We start from the raw sequence: 17,667 nt of genomic DNA, 5'->3' as shown, positions 1-17,667 counted from the left end.
TGGCTGGTGCAGACCCTAAGCAAGGTGTAGAAATGAAACCAAGAGTGGTTGAAAAAGCTCTCAAGGAGCAGCTCAGGCAGGCAGGTGCTTACACCTGCAGTGTAAATATTGGCTGGATTTCTCATTTGGTGGGAAACTTCATGTCCAAATCAACTCAAGGGTCCCAGCCACGTCACAGACAGCATTTCTGCAGCCCATCTCACTCTAAAATCCCACCCTTATGGGTCACAGTCATTTTATTTTGCCCTTGTCTGTGGCTAATTAATGCAAATTAAATTTTATGCCAGTCAGCTCAAGTGACAAGTGCAGTAGGCAGAAGAGTCTCCAATAGGAGGCAAAATTGTTTTCACCAGTTATTAACATTTTCAGAGAAGGTCAGAATCCCAAATGCACTGGCATAAAACAGATTTTAAAATTCAATCACAATAATTTTTGATTTAAATGTATAATTGAAAAATACTGTTGGGTTACTTAAGTTTCTGGGTGTTTTTTTTTTTTTTTTTAGTTTTGTGTATGTCTTAATAAAAACATTTAAAATCTAAACCAACAATGCTGCATCTAAAGACGATGCCAAAAAGAGCCAGGAATGCACAAAGTTATTTCCAGCAAATGGCCAAGTTAAACAATACAAATTGATAAAATATCCTCTGACTGAGAACAATGTTATATTTTTCATGATTATTCACTACATTGCTTCTAAAGTGACTTCATGGCTTGGGACAGTATGGGTCTGAAGATTAGCTCACCCCTATCTTCTAAAATTTAATAGTCCTTCCAGGCAGAGAGGGGAGGTTAAAAAAAACAAAAAGCAACAAAAAAACTGCCCTAGGTTTTTTCTCTTGTCACCTGACATTTTATTCTACTTATATATCACTTACAAATGTTGTGATGTTAAGGGCAGAAACACATTCCAGAGGTAGTGGAATGCAGCTGAACTGTGAAATATACAGAATATAATCCCAGTACATAGACCTTCCTCTAGTCTTGCTTTCCATGTGACAGAGCATCCACTAACTGCCTACTCATGTGCAATTTAGCTAGGACACTCAATCTGGAACAACCACTGAGTTTTGAATCTAACCCAGCCATTTTTTTCCCCCTCAGGTAAAAGTCTTATGTGTATTAATTAATGAACATGGGGCACTTCTAAGTAGGAGTCTAAGGTTGCAATTCCAGCAGAGGCTCATACTATCAGAAGTGCATTACATTATATTACATTTATTAACAAGGGAGATTGATGTTTTAACTAGGCATCTCAAAATTCATGGTTCAATCAGGGTCTTTAGCATGTTTTTGTTCCCTATAAGACCCAGTTTCAGTAAATACTCCAGTGCTATTAGTAATTAGATTGCACAAGGGTCTACTAAGTAAAATGTTTCAAGATGTAAACCCTTATAAAGAGCAGTATATGCTTCACTGAGGCTATCCCTCAAAAATTGATTTCAGCCACACAATTTTTTATATGATTTTGGATATCTGGTCCATACAAAACTTTTCATAATCTAATTAGAATAAAATAGCACACCAAATGAAGGAAGGTGAAGTCCAGAGGTTCTCCACTATGAAAAATTCACTTTCTTTATTTCTTTGAGATTCTCATGCAGTTTCAGTTCTGTCTGAAATGTACAAGAGATTATTTGCTCCCTAGGCAAAATTCACCTGTGTCTCTGTGAGGTTTTAAATGCTATGGCTCTACAGCAATCATCACTGAACAGCTGAATAACAAGGTGTCAGCTGCTTCATGTTTCTCATTGTGGATCTGCAATCTTCTCCTTTTAGCTGACTGCCTTGAACTTAGACCAAGCTCCTGATAAAATATTTGGCTGGAGGACCAGTGGCTGATGTGAAGGGAGCCTGGGACTGTGTTTCAGCTTCTAGTGGCTGAAACTCCACATGTGCAGCCATGAAGCACAAAAGCCAAAGGAAAAAAAACTCCACAACTGGGAGGGCAGGAAAAGCAATCTGTTACCTCCCCACAGGGTGCAAGTCTAGGACTCTCCAACGTGGGTGTGAAGTACAGTGAAATGCAGTAAAAGCCTGAAGTGAGAAATACCTGGCCATTGCCTGCTCTCTGTGTTGTGTTGCTAAAAGAAGGCTCTGTCACTTGGGGCAGGAATATCTCCCCATCAATGCACTTATTCATTTTTTTTTTTGCCTTTAACAGTTAATGACTTGTTAAGGAGACAGTGGGAATTTCTTCAGTGTTTGATTCAGCTCTAGGAAGAACAGGGAAGTCCTGCAAGACTTGAGTATTATATTTCTGTGTGGTAGATGAGAACTAAAGGGTTAAAAAGCAGCCATCAAGCAGCAGAGAGTGGCAAACACTGGACACAAACAGGTGATAAAAGGCGATAAGAGAGATGAAAAAATTAAGAAAATAAAGAACACTGCTATAAAGATTTATAGATCAGCTAAAGCAGAGCAAAATAAACGATAACAAACACAGATAAAAAAATAAATGGGGCATCAGCCATATAAACACACAGGGAACTTCAATGCTTCTGTATAGTACTATGACACTGCTTTGTTTACAGCAGCATTGACCTTTTGCTCCCAAAGAAGTTTATTAACCATCTTGGTCTTTCTTTGTGTTGCTTTACTCATCAAGAGAAAGTTGTGCGGGGTTGATTCTGATGAATGACTTTTTCAGAAAGTCAAGTTATCCTTGACTAGATGCAGATGGCCTAGTAAAAAATGAATGCTGCCAGCAGACATTGTCTTTATCAGTAGTAAAAGTTCAGCAGGGACTAGACTTCCTCATCTCTGGCCAGAGAAACCCAGCCTTCTGTTTCAGCACCATATCACATATTGTCCTAATGAATTCTTGTAACACACTGCAGCCCAGATAAATATGCTTATATTAATGTTTTTTGGCAGTCTGGGGCATGGTACAGAATTGACACAAGTGTTTGGATTCTGCCTGCAGCAGACACCAGGAATTTATGCAGCTCAGAAATATTGGGCTGTTGTTTGGCTGTTTGGGCCGTGCCGTGACCTTCAGTGTTGCAAACTGCAGCTCGCCCGTCCCAGACCAGCCCAGGAGGGGAGCCTGGAGAGAGGCAGGCTGAGCTCCTGCAGGCTCAGGGCTCGCAATGGAGCAGCTCACTCAGGGCTTCATCCACCCCACAGCCACACCAGTGCCCTGGGACCTTCCCTTCCTTCCATTCTCTTTAATTTTTCCTTCTGAGAGCAGAAGCACCCATCCCCACGGCTCTGAGGTACGAGCAGGGAGAGCTTTGGAGCACACACCCTTCGGAGCTTGAAGCACCACCCCAGGTAGCCTCAAGGACAGCAGAGGACTTGGCCTTTGAAGAACACCCTAGGCAAACAGATTTGAAGCTTTTTGATTGTCAATCTGTGAATGCACAGCAGCACAGCAGCACACGTGGGCTCTGAGCTGCATTTGGAGTCGCATCACATGAGAGCCTCCAGCTCTGCCTGCTGCTTTGTCAGGGCTGTAACTTTCTGTTGCAAGTCTGGAAACTCCTCCAGCTGCAGCGGGGGCTTGGTGGCCCCAAATTCCCGGGAAGGCAGCTGTCCCAAGGGCCAGCAATCCCACTGGGCCAGGCTGTCTTGTGGCTGGGAGCAAAACCACCCTTCTGCTCTGAGCAGGGCTCTGCTGGGCTGTGCTGGAGGCCATGCCACTGATAAAAACCCTTTATTTGCCTTTACACTGCACCTTTGCCGTGCAGCCACACCATAACTGAACTTCAAGGCTTCAGTGACAGAGTTAAAAATGTCAGAGACCTTCCTGGGAGCAAACATTAGGCAGATGTGATTATTGAACCAACAGAGCACGTGAAAGAGGACACGCCATTTCCCAAGAAATTCTGGGGCAGGATTTTTCCGGGCAGTGAGGTTACTTTTTTGGGTTTTTTTTTTATTTTGTGGTTATGTTTTTCAACATTTCATTTAAATGAATGGGAGTTCTGGGGCATGACTCAGATGAGAATGAGCCATAAAAAGAAACAGCCCAAGAACAAATACAGTTGTATTTCTCCCCTGCACCTCCATGCTAAGGTGTCTCAGTGCCCCCTGGGTTTTCTTACAATTCCTTTGCATTAAAAGGGCTGTTTTGGGGTTTTTTTGGTGGTTTTTTTTGGTTTTTTGGTTTGTTTGTTTTTTTTTTATGCTGGGGAAGAACAGTTAGTTTTCTTTATCTAGCCATTCAAATCAGGATGGTCAGCCAGGTCTTTCTGTTTCTGCTCAGCCTATTTTTGCAGATTAGGATCTCCGTTCTGCCAGAGCTCGTCAGAACATAACAAGTCTATTAGTCATTGAAAAAAAACAGTGATGCAATTAAACTATATTCATACCTATGGGATAGTTATTTAGTTATCAGGAACAGGAAAGTCCTGCCTGCAACAAGACTTTCTCATTCAAGATTTTCCATGGCTCTAAACATTTTTAAAGCCCTGTCTGTGCCCTGCAGCCTCTTTGGGACAGAGCCTTCCTGCTGCTCCATTCCTACAGCACCCAGCAAAGCTCTGTCTGTGTTAGCTGTGTCTTCTAGGAGTATACCATCTTTCAGACCACCCTCACTACTCAAAGCCCTTTGGGGTGTCACAGCTAACTCCTTTTAGCCCCAGGAGCTGGCAGTTGTCTTTGGATTGCAATCTATCTAGAAAACTGCACTTTGTTTATTTGATTCTCTGCCTTACTTCCACTGGCTGTGCTGCTCTTGGTTCTCCCCCACCCTCATTTAACCAGCACTTGCTGTGCTGGTGGAGCCAACACCTGCTTGCCAGTGCAGAGATGGCCAAGCCAAGCACCTCAAACCAGGCTTCATCATGCTGCAGTGTGAAGCCACAGAAGTTCTGCCAGCTTTTGTTTTTTGTGGGAATCGACCCAAGCTGTGCTGACAATGTGAAATTATGCAAAGCTCCATACAAGCAGAGAACATAACCTCTGTATATTTTGGTTTTTGCCTTATTTGAATCATATTCCAATCAACCCTTTTCATTCCTATGTTACAAGTAGACTTTCACGAAAAACAGAAATTTAAAAAAGGGCAGTTTTCTTCCTGGGATTTTTTTTTTTTTTTTTGGTATCTCTTTCTGTGCTTTGCATTGGTGACTTGCAACAAGACAAGCTGCTTGGGTAGGATTTCTTCAAAAATCTGCTTTTCAGCAAGTTTGCCAGGGAATCTCCCTAGCAAAAGCGAGGGCAGCACTTTGGATCAGTGCACTGGAAGCACACCCATTGAGAGCACACCCACCCCTGTCTGTCAGGCTCCCCTTCCTCTCAAACTGCCCTGGCAGCTCCCCTTCACCCCTCCCAGAGCCCTGGAAAGTCTCCCCTGAACTCCAAGAGCTGCTCCACATCCCTGCTGAGCAGCTGGGGCTCCGAGCACTCTCTGAGGCTATTGGCCCACCACTGTCCTCTGGGTTTATCTCAACTCTACCCCCAGTTTTGTCACTGTATCCTTCAATCCCCTCTCTCCCCATAAAAGTGTCTAGCTGTCTCTTAAACTCACTTTACCATTTGCTTCTTTGACCTCGCTTGGCAACTTATCCTTGTGTTTATTATTTGAGGTGGAATAGTTCTGGCTACATTCCTGGTTTTACTCTTAATTGTCTAATTTTTAGAATGGTGTCAGTGGGGTTGGGGTTTGGGTTTGGGCTTTTTTTAACTCATCACTCTTGTGGCCAGGTCTTGTGCTTCATTAGGCTCCCTTGTGTCATGAGGACTTCCAATAACTCAAAGAATCCTAATGAACCTTTTACTGGATCTTCCCAAATATTGCAGCTGGACTTTCTTGTCCATTAGTGCCATTCTGAACCGCATGCACTGCCTTTAATTCCTTTTTTGTTAACTGGAGGGCAGGGAGGGGAATGAGGATCTTCCCCAAGCTTTTCCCTGCAGGGCTCAAGCAGGACTGAGCAGCAGAACCTTCCCAGGTCCTCTGGCAGCTGGTGCCACCTGTGCCTGCTGGTGGCCTTTGGGTGCCCATCTCATGCTAGGAGGAGGACCTGGGGCCTTCCTGGAGCCTCTCAAACTGCTCCAGAGATTTTTTTCTTGGGCTTTTAGACAAAGTGCAGGGAGCCCCTTGCTCACCATGCTGGATTTGCTGTCAGGTCCTACGGATGACAAAAGCAGGCTGCACACAGCAGGCTTTTCTCAGAAAAACCCCTTTTCTGGGGAGCAGAGAGGAGGAAGAAACACTGGTTTAAGGCACCTACCTGCACCTCCAGGAACTGTTCCCAGCTGCTGTAAGGTGGGATGTTGGAGCAGTGAAATGAATCCTACTGACATCCTGAAACAGATAGGCCTGGTTGGAGTGGCTTCTGAAATGAGCAGCTTGCTTAACCCACCACAGAAAGAGAAGGAGAGAGAAGGAAAGAGAAGGAAAGAGAAGGAAAGAGAAGGACAGAGAAGGAGAGAGAAGGAAAGAGAAGGACAGAGAAGGAAAGAGAAGGAAAGAGAAGGACAGAGAAGGACAGAGAAGGAAAGAGAAGGAAAGAGAAGGACAGGCAAGGAAAGAGAAGGAAAGAGAATGAAAGAGCAACTTCTTTACACGCCCCCCCTTCCCTTGCAGGAACCATCACCTGTCTGAAGGATGGGTTGCCTCCAGGTGGGTTCCCTAACTGAAGCAACCTCCTGCTTGGTCAGCACAGTCCATAGCCATGAAGACGTGCACCAGAAGCAGATCCTGTGGCTACAGCCCAGGCAGGTTCACTCTCATGCTTTCCTAAAGCAGACAGACACTTTGCTGGATTCACCTACCTCAAAAATATTCATCCAAGTCAGCTCTTGAATAGTTGACACCATCAGAGAGGGAGGAGATCACATTCCCTTTCCTACTCAACATATTGTATCCCATGAAGTGGCAGGAAAAAGGGGAAGTGTTATGTATATCATGAACATTCTCCATCTGGGGGGGCTACAGGAGCCATGGGACAGGAAGAGTGTGCCAATCCCACTGAGACATCAACCATCAGCCAAAACTACACCAGTCACCATTTTCAGTTTAAGAGCACAGAGCCATAAAAGATTTGCTCAATTAATTGTGGGATTGAAAATTTTCCAGAGAGCTGAGGATACTTGCAAGATATAATAGAGTGCAGCCCCCTCATCTCTCGTGTGGAGGTCAAGCTCAGAGAAACTCGGCCTGCTGATCAATCTCTGCGTGTCCCAAAAAGAGGAATTGCATGCTGCAAGAGCCAGCATCTGGGGGCTGCTTCTGAGAAATTCATGCAGTGAAGCACTTCCATAAAGGTGGCTTACCTTGCTGATAGAATCCCGAGAACAGGGAAATGAAAGGCAGAGACATGAAATGCCTCTCTTAACAAACACCGTAAAATAAGTGGGAATAAAAATTTTTAAAATCTTGTAAACATTTGCCATTGTCCCCTCTGTGCTTGGCAGGCTGGGGGCCGTAATGATCATCAAAGAGCAGAGTAGCAGTAAGTCTTCCACTGAAAAAGTGGTGACAGCAAAAGCAAAAGGACATGCTCTGTCACTCATCAACCCACGCTTCATTTTTTGTAGCCATCTACTATTATTATTCGGCATGTGATTCCCCAAGCAGCAAGCCATGGCTGGAGAGCTATTTACAGGTCACTGGAAGTCTGGCCTGTGCTGCAGTGGAGTTTTGGTTGTATTTCACAGAAGATAGTTTTATTTATGTTTGACCGATGCAGGCAAAAACCGGAGGCCGCTTTTTCTTTTTTTTGGCTTTTAGTATAAACACTCATGGCAGCTCTCTATTTTGGGTGCAGACTGAAAAACAGATTGTTTTGTAGTTGCCAAGAACTGCTGGGTAAATCAGAGGACATTGTTATTGCAGCTGAGCTTTTCTTTCAAGAGAGCAGGAGGAGTTGCTTTATTTTTTAATTCTATGCAGCTTGATGCACACCGTTCGCTCCAAATATTTGATGTTTGCCACACTTGTTATGAGTTTCTCCAGAGAGATGCTGTCTTTTGGCAGCAAAAGATAAAGTTGACTGATACAAATGAGTCACAGTACCCCAACAGTAATTAACAGTGATGCAATACCCAGGCGAAAAAGAGGACTTGAAGAATTAACTGTTGAGTTTTCTTGACGATGCAGCTGCACTTTAAGAGAGAAAGCTCAACCCATCATAGAACTCCATTGTGTACATTAGAGGAAAAAAGCTTGGCAAGATACATTAAAGATTTTTGCTAAAGAGATACAAATATTTTGCAAGGGCAAAGGGCGCTGAGGCAGGCTGTACTTACTTCCAAAGAAAAGTAGGCAGTATGACAAAGAAACAGTAATATTTCTTTATCTTCGTTTTCACACTTCATCATCTATGAAAGACTGTCTTTTCCAACCTGCTGAACTGATTTAAGCCACCCCAACTCTAAATTAACTTTTACTTAAAAGTCAGTCTATGACATCCTAATCTAAGAAGTTATCTGTGCTTATGGTTTCAGCCCAGTTCCACAGAAGGCCAGTTCTGCTATTTATAAATGGGATTTTACTTGTTCTATAAAGTCCTTACGCAAATCTCACGGGTCGAAAGAGAAGGAATGGTTGGGTAAGAAGACAAAGGATTGAAGCAACTGCTTTATAGCACAATATGAAACTTGACACTGTTTTCTGCTGCCAGTATGATTCCCAAGTGAGATGGATAAATTGTGGTCAAGACCTGGACAGGTTAACTAGTGGTCATCAGTGCTGGTGGTACCTTTATATACAAAAAAAAAAAAAAAAAAAAAAAAGGATACTATTGGACAGGGCATTTGAAATTTAATACCAGACATGAAACAAGACATCTGTTGGACTCTCATTTGTTTCTCTTTGAATGGGCTTTAATTGAAAGCTCGGTGAAAAATGCAGGTTACATTCTTAGTGTTATCAATAGTTTGTAACAGCAACGACATCAGAACAGTGATGCTTCTAATATTTATACATTTTCTAATTGGAGATGTCTAAGAGCAATACATTATCAGATATATATATACACACAATTTCAAGCAATTAAAAGTAAATAATAAACCCCTCCTCCCAAACCCCTGAAATAATATATTTCCTTACACTAATAATGTCTTTTTCACATATACTTGACAAAGAGTCTTTTTTAAGTTACTTATCTTAAGAGTAATCTGTTAATGGAGATCCTGGACCAGCCCCATTAGAAGTTCAGTTTTAAGTTTATACAGCTTGCTAGCCACATAACCAGTGTGGCTTTACATTGTAAACAAATCCCAAATGTCTACAATGCTTGAAATTAGTTTTGTGTAAAGGACATCTATGCATCTCATGATAGAATAAATTTAAACCAATACATTAAAAAGAGAGAGAGAAAAGGAGAGAGCTAATTGACAAACAAAACAGTTTTAAGGGTTCAGTTATGCAATTCTTTAAAAACCAAGTTAACTTAATGGTAAGATTCTTATTTTCTGTACAGAGAGGCCCTGGTTCATCTGGCTCTAGCTGCTCTAGAAAGATAACCTTTTAGAAAAGGTTTGATTTGTGAAATTCAAAAGCAGAGCTTCCAACTCTAAAAGTCTGCCCTTTGGTAGTACAGAGGTTACCAGAAGTATCTCAGGTGACTGTTCCTTCGTTTTGTGAGGAAAGCTGTACTAGCACTTGGGAGCCTCAGCATATGCAGGGGTGATGTAAGTGTAGAGCTGACCTTCAACAGGGAGGAATCATCCTACCCACTGCAGGAATTAAAAAGGCACAGCAATTTGTACCTAGAAAAGTTCGAGTGAAAATAACACAAAAAAGCTGGAGACAGACATGAAAGCTGAGCACAGTTTATAGTCATCTTGAAACTGTGGCGGTCTCGCCTACTTTTGTACAAAACCACAAGTAAAAACCTCTTGAACTTATTGACTAGGAACTTGTGCAGCTCCAGATGGAAGGGCAGGCTGAGCAGAATCCTACGTTTTAGTTAACTTGTGTCAAATAGGATGCGAAGACAGCTGCAGCTCTCTGACAGAGGTGATCGAGGATGGCTGAGAAAGTTTGCAGTAGCTTATAATGTCCCATCTGCTTTTTTCACTTGTTTGAACTGTCTAAAGGGCCAACTGCAGTTTAGTCATGTTCCTCTGGTGCATGTTGTGATGACGAACTAATTCATCAGACCTGGCAAATTTTTTTTGACAGCTGGGCCACCGGCAACTGAAAGGCTTTTCACCTGTTGACAAAACACCCTGTTATTAGCTGAGCATACAGCTCATCTGAGACACTGCTCTTTGTTTTCTTTCTGCAGGGCTGCGAGGAGCTGGCAGAGCCCCTGTCAGGAGGAAAGGGCTGTCCTGAGAGGGCGTTGGGAGTGCCCCCAGCTCCTGCTCGCATCAGCGCTCGCCTTCCCACCTCTGCCTCAGCTGATGTTTACCAACAGCCTTTCCAGGGGATGGAGAAAACCTTGCAGTGGCTCATTGCTGGGGACAGGCCCTTGCTGAGTGAGCACCGTGCTGCCATGGTTATGCTGCTCTTTAGCTCTCAAATGACCAAGTCTCAAAGTCACCCTGGCGCGCACGCGAGCTTCAGTCGGCGCTGCAGACACACTGTTAGTCACCGTGGAAACTGCCAGTGACTTTCTAGAGCTTGACCTCCAGTCAAGGGGAGGTTTTTTTCCAGCTAATTCAACGAGTTTTGGCTGAAGTTCTTTGAAACTGGTGAGTGTAAGTGAATATGGTAGAGGCAACAGAGGTCAGCATGGAGTCTGCTGAGCCAGACTCCAAGATTTCCACTCCTATCTAAATAAAGTGGATTCACATCTATGGGAGATACCAAATGCTCAAAATAGCATTTTTCTAACATTTTCATGAGCATAATATTCACTACAAATAACTCCAAGCAAAGCACATTCAAATTTAACAAGAAATGCCACCTCTTTTTAGCTGTTTAACCTGGTCTCTTGATTTCCTACAGTGTGTAAGTGGAATTTCAGGCTGTGCTTGTGATGCCACAGGAATGCTGATGGAATGCTTTCATTAGCTCAGAGCAGTGCCCGGTGACTCATGCTTCTTCTTTTTTTTTTTTTTTTTTTTTTTTTCCCCTCAAAATAAATGCAATATTTTAAAGTATGTTCAGCTCTGGGGCTGGGCTCTTCAGTGCTGTCTTCACACCTCATCCTCTCTGACACACTCCAGACATGCTGGGGTGGTTCAACCTCACCCAGGCATCTTCTCTTCTTATTTACCTCACACTTTGGGCATTTCACAAACCTAATCCAAATTCAGACAAAAGGAGATTTGTATAAATGTGTATTTCTGTTTGCAAACTCCCATGTGAGGTATTTGAGGTGAAAGGGAAATCCTAAAATCTACTTTATCCACTCAGCAGAGATGCTGGCAAATGCATCAGCTATCTCCCATGAGTTGGGGGAAAATGGTGCAAATATCAGGGGTCACAAATGTGTCTGTGGATGGAAAAAACTTCCTTTAATTTTTTCTTTTTTTTTTTTTTTTTTTTTTTTTTTTTTTGCTTTCAACAGCAAAGATTGCTGTCACAGTGAAATTGCTTATGAAGAAAAAAAACCCTGAATCCTAACAAATAGTTTGGTAGTTGACTAAAATTAGGATTGAATTGCATGGAAGCCACCTTTGCTTTGATTCCTCAAGATTTGACATGGAGCAAGTTAACTTGAGCTAGGTGCTTTGTCACATAATTCAGGGGCTATGAGAAAGAAAGAGGAGTGAAGCAAGGTGGGGGATGAAAAATCCCCACCCACCACTCCTGCTCATCCCCCTCAGGAGCTGACACATCCAAAAGTGCTGTCAGGGGTGGCTCCATAGCACCAGCCCAGGTGCCAAACCAGCATCACCACAGCAAACCCACAGCAAGGACAGTGGGGCTCACAGGGGAGCTGGACAGGGAGAGGAGCTTCACCAGCACAAAAGAGAGCAAGTTCTTCACTGTAGCTAATCTGGGCTATAAAAAATTACTGGAGTCATGCAAGTCCTGAATTAGCAGAGCAGTTAGCAGTGAAATGTGATGTAGAGTGAAGTTTATCCCAGCTTGCCAGCGTGTTACAACCACTTGCCATTTTGTCTCTCCCAGAACATTACCTCTTGCTGGTTAAGAAAACATCTTTCTTCATGCAAATGCACAGAGACCCAGGCCCTGCAGCTCAACAGGACCACGGGGACAGCCCAGGAGCACAACCTTTGCCATTTGCAGATTGCAAGTGTAGATATGGCCATTGGGTGAAGCATTTATTTGGCCAGAGCCACAGAAAATGCCACTGTTCTCAGGTGAATCATTTCCTTTATTAAAATCTCTCTTTTATTTTTGGAAGTCTGAAATGTGTGTTTTTATGGTCCGGAAGAGAAAAAAGAATTCTTAGCAGGGAGAAAAAGATTTTCAGGCTCCTTGTCCATCTGTACAGAGACTGAATTTAAAAGGTTAACACCAGTATGGAAAACGCCGTGACATCCAACAACATGCCAAAGTGCTTGGTCAACAATTACTTGGTAAAAACACTGCATACACAGCAGAAGGAACAGCAGATGTCAGTACACAGGACTAATTCTAAAACTTAAAACTAAAATACAGAGGTTGCTGCAGTTGCTCCTTAATGGTGTTTACATTTATGTGAGGGCAGAGTAGACTAAAATGGCCTCCCTTTTTCTTCCCCCCTGTATTTAGATGAAATACTATGGTTTCTACCAAAAAAAAAAAAAAAAAAATAAAAGGTCCTTGAATTTTTGAGTAAGCTTTTACTTTAGTGTCTGTCAGTGTGAGTTTGCAAAAGGCACTGCTTTTATCTGCTGGAGAGATTACAGCACAAGCAGCAGCAGCAGGAGCTTTGCTGTGCTATCCTGCATTAGGCTCAGCTGACACTTGGGAGAAGCATGAGTAGGCACGAATACTTTAGATTACAGACCTTTGGCTAAAGCTAGAATTAAAATTTCTATCTTGTAGGGCTCTTTCAGTAAAGGCAGTAGATCAACTTGACATTTGTGGGCTGAGACCACGATGCTCGTTTCATAATAGCTGACAACATTTATTTTGCCAGGCTGAAATGTCTTTAAACACGAAGGAAGAAAGCATAGTTTCTAAAATCACCTAAATCCCTTTGTGAAAAGTGACTATCATGCTTGGGGAAAGCAGCCACACTGAAAAATCAGCACACTGAAATTGTTTCTGCTGTTTTTGAGTATTTAAATCTTGGTTAAGACTCTTTCGAATCATGTAATTTAAATCTTGGTTAAGACACTTTCTAATCATGTAATTTACAACAATATCGATTTAAAATTTAATAAAAAAAAAAAAAGAAATATAAATGTGAAGAAAAGTTTACGCACTTGTTTTACCTGTATGAGTCCTGGTATGAGTCTTCAGATGATCAGATCTGGAGAACTTTCTCTGACAGGTTTTACACTGAAAGGGCTTCACACCTAAGAGACAAAAAAAAATCCATTCTTATGTCCCAACATTTTTGGAAGGGTGAATGAAAACAGATATTTCTGAAGTTTCAGAAATATCTTCTTCTTTTTCTTCTTCTTTTTTTTTTGTTCTAGTTCCTGTAACTGCTCCTCCCATCCCTGTGCCTACACATTACAGAAAGTTTGTCATTAATGAGGCCCCCACCCCTTGTAACCTCCTCTTCCAGTGCCTGGGTCTGAAGCATCTGAACAGCTCCACCATAAGCAAACCCCACTTAAATCATCTGCAAACATTGTTAATCCTGACCTGAGGTTTGGCACTGAGGGTGTCCTGCAGCAGCAAGCAGGACATAAGAAAAATAAAGGTGCAGAAATCTATTTTCATGTGCTCCCAATAGGTTTAACTTATTTCACATTACTAATTTACACATGACACATAGGTCTAGGGCAAATTTTACACATTGGCAAATTTTTTTCTTGCAGAACTGTTTCGTTTTAAACACAATATATTCTTAAAATTGGGCATAGAGTACAGAGCAAACTGCTTCATTATGAAAGTTGCTTCAGAAGATGGTGTCAGGATGTAAAAGTCACCTCAACAACCACAGTAGTGCTAAAGGGCCAGTTAAAAAAAACTAGCCATGGCCTTCTCCTAAAATAAACTTCAAGAAGCTGGTGTTATGAGCAGACAACATCAGAAAAATAGCAAGTTGGGGAGTATCATCTCAGGCTCACAATTCCCATGAACAGATGCACTCTAATTAGCAGGCAGGGCTTGTCCACAGACCTGTGTGTCGTCTTTGGTGCCTTTTGAGTTGGTCTGAACGAGAAAATCTTCGTTCACAGTCTTTAAAGTCACACTGATAAGGTTTTTCACCTGGAGAGGAGAAAGAGTTTGTTAGAAAATGTGGCAAAATGAGGGAACACCTCAAGCTCTGAAAGATTTCTCTGCAGTCTGAAGCAGTCCAGTGGCACACACACTGATTTAAAGCCATCCACTCTGTTGGAAAGGCTGGCAAAATTCTGCTGCATTGACACTGATACTGAATCTGCTCACTCTCAGAAAATTAGAGGTTAGAGCTGCAAAAAATTTCTGGTTAAGTGATTTTTTTCTCTCTCTCTGCTGCTGGAAAAGAACAGGAATGTCTTGGTTTATATCTCTCTAAAAACCCCATTAAACCCTTTCAGTAGCACCTGTTTCAGAAGCACATAATTTGTACAGAGGAACAACTCACAGCTTGAACTAAATTTGGTTTAAAGCAAAAACTAAATAAGCTCCATCCACCCAGGTGACAGTTTTAACCACATTAAATTAATTAGAACAAAACTGAGCAAAAAATTTGACCTCAGAAAAATACATAATCTTCCCCAAAGCATAAATTAGGTTTCTTCCATAAAGTGCTATTAAATAGAATTTCTCACGTAGCTGCACAGCTCCCACAGGCAAAGCCATGAATTATTGCAAAGCCTCATGTAAATATAAACTCTTCCCCTCCTCCCATGCAGTTCAGCAGAGATCCTCAGGGTGGGATTTCTCTGGGATGAAAAGTAAGAGCCTGAGTTTTTTAGAAAAAGAAATCCCCACAGGCCAGTGTCTCAAATGAACAGGGATTTCAATGCAAAGGACTTCACATAAACATGCAAAAAGAAATGCAGCAACTGAGGAAAGAGGGAAATACTGCCAGCAGAGCACAGAGGTGGTGGAATTTGGGCAAGTTAAGCCAAAACAATCCTTATGCTGTTACAGGAGGAGCTCCATGATCTTCCAAGTCTGACTTACTCCTAACCTAAGGTCCCTTTGCACAACCCCGGAATCCTGCTGAAGCCTCAGACATTCACTACATTTAATAAATGTTTAAATAAATCTAAATTCCATTAAATGACATTTATGCCCGGTTCCAGCGGCACAGCACAGAGGCTCAGCAGGAGCAGGAGTGGAACTGCAAAGCTGGCAGGGACACAGGGGAGCAGCTCTGCCTGCTGTGGGATGCTGAGATGCAAACCAAAGGTCCTTGGGACCTTGTCCTGCAGGCAAACACCACCTGGAGTGGGCAGGGGGTTTGGTTTCTCTCTGTTTCATTTTAACCTCCACTGCAGGTGTCTGCATGTCTGATTCTAATGTGGTGAGGAAATATGTTCTGCTTGCACTGGTATTCTGAGGCACCAAAGCAAGCCAGTTTAGTTTAAAGCAGATGCTTTTTGATCCAGGTGACAGAGAACAAGCAGCACATTAAGGAGAGCGTTCCAAAATTCATCCTGGCGTAGCTAAAATAAAAAATTTACAAAAGCAACTAAATCCACAAGAACGAGCTAACTTCCTGTGACAGTCACCCCAAGGAGTTTACCGATTCTCAAACCTAGGTGTGGACAATTTCTGTGTCTGCTGTGCTTAATTTATTAGCAGAGGAGATTAAAGTTGCCACAGGTGTTTGAAATAGTTCCATACACTTTGACCGCAAGGACTCCCAGGGGGGTGCCTGCTTTTCAGAAACCACTTACTTCCCAGGAATTCAGCCCTCTGGCAGATTTAAGAGGGGCAATGTCAGCAGAGCAGAATGCAGTGACAGGATGATTGTCTGCTAATTGCAATATAAACTTAGAAGATGGCTAAGGAGGCACTGGAATAAAACAGCATAAAGGATCTCGTGGCATGCACATGAAAGTTTTTGTTTAATTACTTTGGAAAATTATCTTGATTAAATTAAAGTCAGCTTTAACCCATGCAGATATTAAAGGAAGCAATCTAAAATGTTTACATAGGGATATGATGGCACTAGGAAGAAACTGAAAGGCAAATAAACAAAAAGAGGCACAACATCAGACAGAAATCCTAATTTCCCTTTCCTTCTACATCTTCTGTGTCAGCTGCAAAGCTGAGTGTCACATGCCTGTGAGCTCCCATAAATTTCCTCAGAACAGGACGACAGAAACATCCCAGATCAGAAAAAGTCTGTTAGTACCCCATGAAATTCCTGCAGTGAGAATACCTCATTTCCCCAGCCTTACCAAAGCCCCTTCAGTGAAAGGCTGAAGTCTCTTTGTGTATGAAAATATCCAGCACACACAGTCCCAAAACAAAACAGGAGATGCAGATGGAGCTTCACCAGCCCTTCTGCCTGAGACATGATTACTTACACTACTGAACGAGGGCACGCAAAAGAAAGGGCACAATGAAATCATAAAGATGAGAGAGGGTAGAGGGAATGGCATGCCTTGAATATTTAGGGAAATAATTGCTAAAAGAAAAAGTCCAGAATTGTAAAACAAGAGTGAATCTGCCTTTGCACCTATTGCAATAAATATTTCTAATAAAACTGATTTTGTCAAAAGCAGTTAACTTAAACTAAGGGAAGTGTGCACATTTTCTCTGGAGCAAATTCACTTGCTCAGGTGCATGGGAAAACAGAAAATTCTACTGCTGTAGCAGTTGCACAAAATAGTCACAGTCCGTGGCTTTTAATTAAGGAGTTCTGCAAGAGTAAAAGCCTGTTGCTAACAAAAACAGATGAGAAAAGGAGGCTGATTCTGAAACCAGAGACTGCAAGTGGGAATGAGAATCTGAAGGCTGGTCTATACATCCTTCACCAATTTAAACCCCTTTTCTTAAATAAGTGTGCTCACTAAATCAAACAAGTCCCGTGATCACAACTTTTCCTTGCTAATCCTACATTTTTATTTAATAGAATTTGCTTTAGCAAACTCACACAGAATACATGTTGACTTATTTACTAGGGAGCCTTTATAGTTAACATTTTCTGTCATCTTCACACCATTGCTCAGCTGTGATGTGTCATTACCATTCTGAAATTAATCTTGCATTTTAGATCCCTAAGCATTTTTATTTTATGCTGTAGAAATATCAGCCTGAAAGGATACAGCCTGACACCCTACCATAAAGGACAACCCTCCTGATCTACACATTCTCATACTCCACTGCAGATCATACCTGCAGCTGAGCCTATTTTGGCTAAAGAATATCCCTGGCAAACAGGCAGAAGATTTTCTCTCTGCAAACCTGCTCAGCTTTGTGTTAGAATAAATCCAGTTTTCCCAATGAGTGGCACTGAACCCAAAGGGTCTCTGGCAAGAATGCTGATGCTCCCACCAGAAGTGAAATTTATGGAGGTCTAGACATCAATTTGTTTCTGCAAGGAAGTGCCTGAAGCCTGCCACAGAATGACAACTCACATTATTTGCTGCAAAGTTGAAAAGTTAGATGTATTTCTACATCTCCTTTCAGAGGCCTATCTGCTGCACCAAAATACACCAAGATAAGAAAAAAGCTTTTTTGGCTGTACATGTTTCAATGAAGGCATTGTTAGAACAGATAAGCAGCCTTGGAGGGTACAAAGTGTT

At 42.2% G+C, this 17,667-nt stretch overlaps 1 protein-coding gene across 6 annotated transcripts in view; it reads right to left on the bottom strand.

The window, feature by feature from the left end:
* Positions 1-8,771: 8,771 nt before the first annotated feature.
* The window catches only part of WT1 (WT1 transcription factor), an 81,955-nt gene continuing 73,059 nt past the window's right edge, over positions 8,772-17,667 (bottom strand). For all 6 annotated transcript variants that reach the window (XM_053981520.1, XM_053981519.1, XM_053981521.1 and 3 more), the window contains 3 exons: positions 14,099-14,188; positions 13,231-13,323; positions 8,772-10,112 (listed from right to left, as the gene is read on the bottom strand). In XM_053981520.1, coding sequence (XP_053837495.1) covers positions 9,991-10,112; positions 13,231-13,323; positions 14,099-14,188 — 305 coding nt within the window. In that variant the 3' untranslated portion in view covers positions 8,772-9,990. The remainder of the gene's footprint in view (positions 10,113-13,230; positions 13,324-14,098; positions 14,189-17,667) is intronic.

This window comes from Vidua macroura, chromosome 6 (assembly GCF_024509145.1).
Source record: "Vidua macroura isolate BioBank_ID:100142 chromosome 6, ASM2450914v1, whole genome shotgun sequence".
NCBI lineage: Eukaryota > Metazoa > Chordata > Aves > Passeriformes > Viduidae > Vidua > Vidua macroura.
The sequence above is the reverse complement of the archived record's forward strand: the minus strand, read 5'-3'. Positions and strand labels throughout refer to the sequence as shown.